The 6,572-nt window shown below is 41.7% G+C and overlaps 1 protein-coding gene across 1 annotated transcript in view; it reads left to right on the top strand.

Annotated features, from left to right (window-relative positions):
• The first annotated feature begins 1,325 nt into the window (after positions 1 to 1,325).
• RNF6 (ring finger protein 6) overlaps positions 1,326 to 6,572 on the top strand; it is a 6,616-nt gene continuing 1,369 nt past the window's right edge. Inside the window, 5 exon segments of the mRNA XM_031066125.1 lie at positions 1,326 to 1,751; positions 3,059 to 3,268; positions 3,765 to 3,872; positions 5,166 to 6,569; position 6,572. The exon segment at position 6,572 is cut by the window's right edge and continues 1,369 nt beyond it. Coding sequence (XP_030921985.1) covers positions 3,079 to 3,268; positions 3,765 to 3,872; positions 5,166 to 6,569; position 6,572 — 1,703 coding nt within the window. The 5' untranslated portion in view covers positions 1,326 to 1,751; positions 3,059 to 3,078.

Raw genomic sequence — 6,572 nt, forward strand, 5'->3', positions numbered from 1 at the left:
CTCGGGCCCTCGGCTGGGTGTCCCGGAGGCGGTGTTTTCATTACCTTCTGACTCTCCCGTTTTGTCTCCTTCCTCCCCTCCTTCCCCAGGCTTTGTGCGTGGGGGTTTCTGGGTTCGGTTTGGGGTTTGTTTTTCTTTTTTTCCCTTTTTTTTTTTTAATTTTTTTTTTTATTATTCCTGAATTCGGTGAGATCATCCTGCCTGGAGGCTGTAGTGTGACAGAAATGCTAAATAGCCCTCTAGCTCGGGGAGGTTTCCTCAGTTAAACTCCGTAGTCGCCTTGCAATCAGGTGGTAGACTTTCAGAAAATGAATACCTAATTGAATCGGAGGTAGTACTTTAGGGAAGCAGGCTGAAACTTAAAAGCATAAGGTAGATATTAAAAAATAGTCGTAAACCTTAAAGAATAGGCTAGAGTAATCATGAATGAAGGTCTAAATGAGTAAGTCTTAGGTTGAAAATGCTAGAAAACATAAGCTGTTGGCATGCGACCCCTGCCTCTTTGCAAAGGAAGAGTAATCCAAGTTATAACTGGATTTCAGTTTTTTGCATTTTACTAGTTAATGCCCTTCAACTTTTCAAGACCCAGAAATATTCTAGTGCAATGTACTTCATTTTTGATACAGTTAATACCCTTCAACGTTAACAACTCTAAAACATTTTAGGTGCCAAAGTACTTAGTTTTAATGGCATAGGGATAGTAGTTGTCATCCGTGGAGTTGTGTTAAACAGATGGGACAATCGAGCACTTCACACTCCTTACTGTTTCTAAGTGAGTCATTCAAGGAGTGTGACTAATCATCCTACCATACAGTTGTCAACAAAAGAGTATTTTTTTTTTCCTTAACTACCCGCAAAATCAAAGAGATTTCCAGATTTTCTGTGGATAACTGATAACTAAAGAACCTATCTTTTGAACAACACTTAAAATTTAGATTGAGGGGGACTACATGTGATGGACTTGTTATCTAAAGAATATATGTGGAATTTTCTTGTGTGCAGCAGTACAGTGATGTACCTGGGAAGTCGGTTAACTTTAGAATGGTCATTGTTGGGCAAGCAACCACATGTTGTTTTAAGGCATTTGTCTAAAAGACAACCTCACGTGAAACTGAATTAATTTTATCATTCCTTCTTCCCCCTGTCCCTGCTGCACCTGTGTCAAGTTGTGAGTCCCCTGGGACAGAGGCACTTCAGTATTCAGCGCAGTCTGGATTGGGCATTTTCATGGTAATAGTGTTAATTAGGTAGCTTTCAGGATGGATGTTGCCAAGGTAATGATAGTGCTGGCTGGGGGTTGGGTGGGAACTGCTTTTGCTGTGAGGAAGCCAGGGTAGTAAGAGGAAGAGCTGGATGAGAAATTTGTGTTTGGAAGTGTGATAGGGAGGTGACCTGATTTGAACATAGCCCTTGTAGGAAATTGTAGTCAGCAATTATCTACAGCTTGTGAGACTGAGCCAAGAGGACAACATTGATTAAAGAGAAAAAATATTATGGGAATGGAAAATGTCTTGAAGGGAAGATACTCAGATTTAATTTTTTTGAAGTTAAATGAGTTAGAGCTGGGAGAGAAGATTTTAAATGCGCCAAAATGTAGTGTAGGACACAGGAGGAAGATGGCTGATTTGGAAGAAGTGTGTTTAGAAGTGCAGTTACCTGGGACAGGGGCTGGTGGGGGGAAGTAACATGAGGTGTGGAAATAGTGAAACCAAGGATACATCAGAATGGATCCCACAAAGAACGTAAAAAAGGTATATTAAATGTATGCCAGCTTCTGCTGTTGACAAATACATTTTCTGATTTTTTTTTGTATCTGTTTGCAGTATTGATAAAGATTTGCTTTTTTTTTTAATGTATTTCTAATATTGGTTTGGTCTGTTTGTTGTCTCATCGCCTGTCCTGTGAAGACTAATTATTGATCAGAAGTGTGCTTAGAATGCTGTTTTCTGTGTTTTCCCTGTAATCTAAACTTGAAGTGACTTTTATGTGTGTGTAAATTGACAAAAAACAAACAAATAAAACGGGCATTTACCCACAGGCAAGCAGATTGGTGCAGTGAGTTTGGGGCTTCTCTAGCTTGATGATCTCTTTAGAGAAGTGATCTCTTTTTTTCTGGTGTCTGCCTCAGCAGGTGTTACAGGTGCCTTTTGTTAAACAGGAAGTGCAATTGAAAGGACACTTTATCGTCTTTCAAATAGAGAGTGGAAAAACAGGTTTCCTTTAGAAAATAGGAAAGTTGAGGAGTGGTCTGAGGATTGAGTCCTAACCAGAGGGAGGTGGTAATGACACAGAAATCAATGGAGATGATACCTGTTGGACACTGGAAGGTTATTCTTGCCTTCTAACAGTGTGGTCCCACTGGTTCAATATTTGGTAAGTGATGAAGAACTGTGGCAAAAGTACAGCCCATCCCTTTTACCCCATATTCTGGAGATGGATGTCTCTTTGCTAGCTAAGCCTTGGATTAGAGAATGCAAGCAAAATATACCAATAATGTAAGAACATCAGAAGAGTCATTCCACCAAAAAGAAATGTGTAGGCTGTACACTATGTGGGTGATATTACCAATGAAAATACTAATGTCGTCTTATGTTGGGGTTGTAACAAGTCTGCACGGTAATTGCAGTACAATAATCAGAAAACCATGGTTTTAGCTATACTTCAGCTTTTTAAATACTCCCCACTGCTGTTCTATTTTACTTGAGAGAAAGGACATAAATTTTATGTTAATTCATTTAACTTTCTAGAGCATCATTATTTAGCTAAAAAAAACCTCAACGTGTCATTGCATTTTTATTTTAAAGTTGCCATACCAACCAGTATACCCTTTCAGTGAGGAAGGGGGCTTGAAACTATTTTTCAGCAAGCTACAAGTATTTATATATTTGAATTATAAACTACCCTGTTGTCTTGGCAAATAACATGGAGCTTGGTTCACTTTATTAATCTTTAGCTATTAATAAACTAATTTCTTTGAAAATGCTGGGGATGTTTGACTGCAAATCAGGTAAATACTTCCTGTAATTCCCGGGCAGTCTAATCTTCTGGTTTTATTCAGGACAGCTTGGCATTATCGTTATGGATCGCTCCCGACACCGTGCGGGAAATGGCAATGAGCAGGCGCCTTCCCGGGAGCGCAGCGGCGAAGGTGAGAGACAGCGGCAGCTGGAGCGCCTCAGCAGGGAGGAGGCCTATTACCAGTTCATTAACGAGCTCAACGAGGAGGACTACAGGTTAATGAGGGACCGAAACCTGCTTGGCACTCCTGGTAAGATGTGCATACCTTCAGTAGGAGTGTATCGGAGTAACTCTCCTGCTGTTAGGCACCACGTGGGGTACTGTGACTCAAGCAGCCTGACTTCTGTGGCTTTGTAGAAAGGGAAAAATCCTTCATATGGAACACAAGGATAACACTTCACCTGTATACCAACATGCTGCATTTGAATGTCCAAACCCAGATAATTAACATTTGGTACATTCAAGTATATCTGTTTATGTGTGGCAATTTTGGGGGCCTCTGAAGTGTTACTGGAAGCTGGCTTACTGTCAACACATTCAGCATCTTTTTCTTCCACTGTGCTACCTACTTCCTCTGATATCTGCATTGTGATCTCACATGAGTGCTGTTTTCTTTATGGTTTCATCAGTTTTGTCTGTCTTCTGAAGATTTTCATTTGAGATAGAAAATGTTATTTCTGCATGGCTGTGTAGAGGCAATAATAGTGTCTTATCTAACAGTGTTATCAAAATGTAAATTAATTCAGGAGAAATAACAGCAGAAGAGTTGCAGCAACGTTTGGAGGGGGCTAAGGAGCGTCTGACATCGCAGTCTCATCTGGATAACAGAGAAGGTGAAGGTAGAACTGTTGGAGGTAAACATTCTTCATTCATATATGTAGACACGTAGTATGTGGTGCATAAGTAGTGTTCTGTAAAGATACTTAAGAGAGTCTCATTTATCTTTCTTTTTTATTTCAATGTGCCTGTGGGGATTGTTTAAGAGAGATTTCTTAAGGATGCAAAACCAAACTTGAAATACTTGATGAGAACTCGTTTATGTTAATCACAAATTACTTGCTCCTTTTTCCCTCATTGTCCCTTGCTAGTAAATGTAATAGCATCAAAATACTATTTTTTCAGTTCTTAGAGGTTTTTATCATGTATTAGAGCAGTTGAAAATGAAGTTAATTGGAAAACAGTTAATCTCTCCACTGTTTTGACACTTTGGTTGTTTCATTTCCATTTGTTTTAGTCAAGCGAGGCTTGTGTTTTATGCGCTGTCTTCAATTCCCCAGATATATTGGCTTACTCATTTGGCCAGTTCTAGTCAGATTTGGGAGAGGAATTGACAGCTCAGAAATGAAGATACCAAAGTTCTTGGAGGGGAGGTTTCCTGGACACAGAGATGATGGAGTAGGGAGAACTTAATCTGATCCCTTAAAGGGAAAATTTTCACTGTGATCATGACAACTGGCCTGAATTATACACATAGTTAGCCCTAACCACAACACTTTTATCTGTTCCTGAGTGTGTAGCTGGAGAAGGCTTGAAAATGGAGCTGTGGGTATTGTAATAGGAAAAAAGTATATTTGCACAAAAGGAGAAAATCTGTTTAAACCATGCATTCCACCCAGACACATTCCTGTGTAAGCTGCTCTAGGTGACCTTGCCTTGGCAGGAGAGTTGAACTACATTATCTCCAGAGGTTCCTTCTGACCTTAATGATTCTGTGATGATTCCTACTGCTTATAGGAAACATTTTTTAAAAATGTTTTCCAAAAGAAGACAAGATTTGGTATTCCTTTTTCCTGCTGTATCAAAATGAGTTGTTAAAATATTCTCAAACTGCTAACTTCAGCAAGTGGCAGGTATTGGAGAAATACAGCCGTCTTTGGACCACCTGATTACTGGCTCAGAGGAGACAATCTGAGTGTATTAATTTCTCTGTGAGTCTGCTGGTGAGACAAAAATTCCAGGTTGAACTGGTAAGTTTTGCTGACATTTTTACGTAGAGCACATTTCTGTACATTAGCGTAGCAAGTTAGATGCCCTGCTCCTGTACTGTGTCTGAAGTCAGAGCCTAGCAAATGAAGAGGATTTGGAGTGCATTGTATTATGCAGAGCATGCAGTTGTATGAATGTTTGCAATTCTTTGTTTCTCTCAGATTCTGAAGTTCTTGGGGAAAACTCCAACGGCGACTCTTTGCTTGAATGGCTTAACACATTTCGTCGCACAGGAAACGCCACTCGCAGTGGGCAGAGTGGGAACCAAACCTGGAGAGCTGTGAGTCGAACGAATCCAAACAGTGGGGAGTTTCGCTTTAGTCTCGAAATCAATATAAATCATGATCATAACAGTTTTGAAACTTCTGGTGAGGAGTATGTTGATATAGATGCTACCAGACTGTACGTAGAAAGAAGACGTCAGCTAGTTGGCGCTTCAGTAGCCCCACGGACAAGGAACATGGTTGCAAGAGAGGCAAACAACGAAGCTGCAAGGACCAGGCTTTTAAGACGTGCCATGGCATTAAGGTCAGAAATAGTCTCTCATGCAGTCTCAGGGAGGCTCAGGAGTAGAACGAGGGAGCTGACAGGCCAGACAAATAGTACTACACGAAACAATTCCGTGGCTGCTGATGAACCAAGAGAAATGCCAGAAAGAGGTACTTCTCCAGGGGTCAGAAGGGGTAGAGCTAGAACTAATGTCCGGATGAATACAAACCAAAGACTAGAAATTTTGCGGCTGAGGTCTACCCTAAGCAGTCGAAGCCGCTCCCCGCTGCAAAGGCAAGGTGATGCTGCTCGTTCTGAGGAACGTGGTCAGAGGCAGGATAGAAATGCACAGCAGGTCAACAGAAGTAGGAGACAAACAGCTCAGGCTTCTCCACAGCCTACCGAGCAAGCAAGAGGTAACACTCAGGCTCCCCAGCTTTCCACTGTAGCCCCATCCTTACGAACAACTTCGGAAGAGGAACAACCTGGTAGGCCAGTAGCTGCTGCCAGAAGGCACCCTACAATTACACTAGATCTTCAGGTGAGAAGAATTCGTCCTGGAGAAAACAGAGACCGGGACAGCATCGCCAGTAGAACTCGTTCTAGAGTAGGAATGTCAGAAAACACAGTTACCTTTGAAAGTGACAGTGGGGGGTTTCGGCGCACGATATCCCGCTCCGAACGTGCAGGTATTCGGACCTACATTAGCACTATACGGATACCTCTCCGTCGGATTTCAGAAACTGGGCTTGGGGAACCTTCATCAGTGGCTCTTCGATCAATCCTTAGACAGATAATGACAGGCTTTGGAGAACTGAGTTCTTTAATGGAAACTGAATCTAATTCAGAAGTGCAAAGAGGCAGCCATCACTTAGGGGATGCACAGAATAGCTCAAGTTCAGCGAACAGCAGTGATCCCAGTGGGGTTTTGTCTAGAAATAGACACGCAGTAGATGGCAGCAGGGAAAGAAATGGACAGAGGGGTGGTAGTCAACGCTCTGGGCGCAATCACGAGAACCAAGACAACAGGCAGTCTCAAGATGCAAACAACCTAGTGGAGAACGGAACGCTGCCCATCC

The sequence above is a fragment of the Geospiza fortis genome, unplaced genomic scaffold (assembly GCF_000277835.1).
Source record: "Geospiza fortis unplaced genomic scaffold, GeoFor_1.0 scaffold16, whole genome shotgun sequence".
Classification (NCBI taxonomy): Eukaryota; Metazoa; Chordata; class Aves; order Passeriformes; family Thraupidae; genus Geospiza; species Geospiza fortis.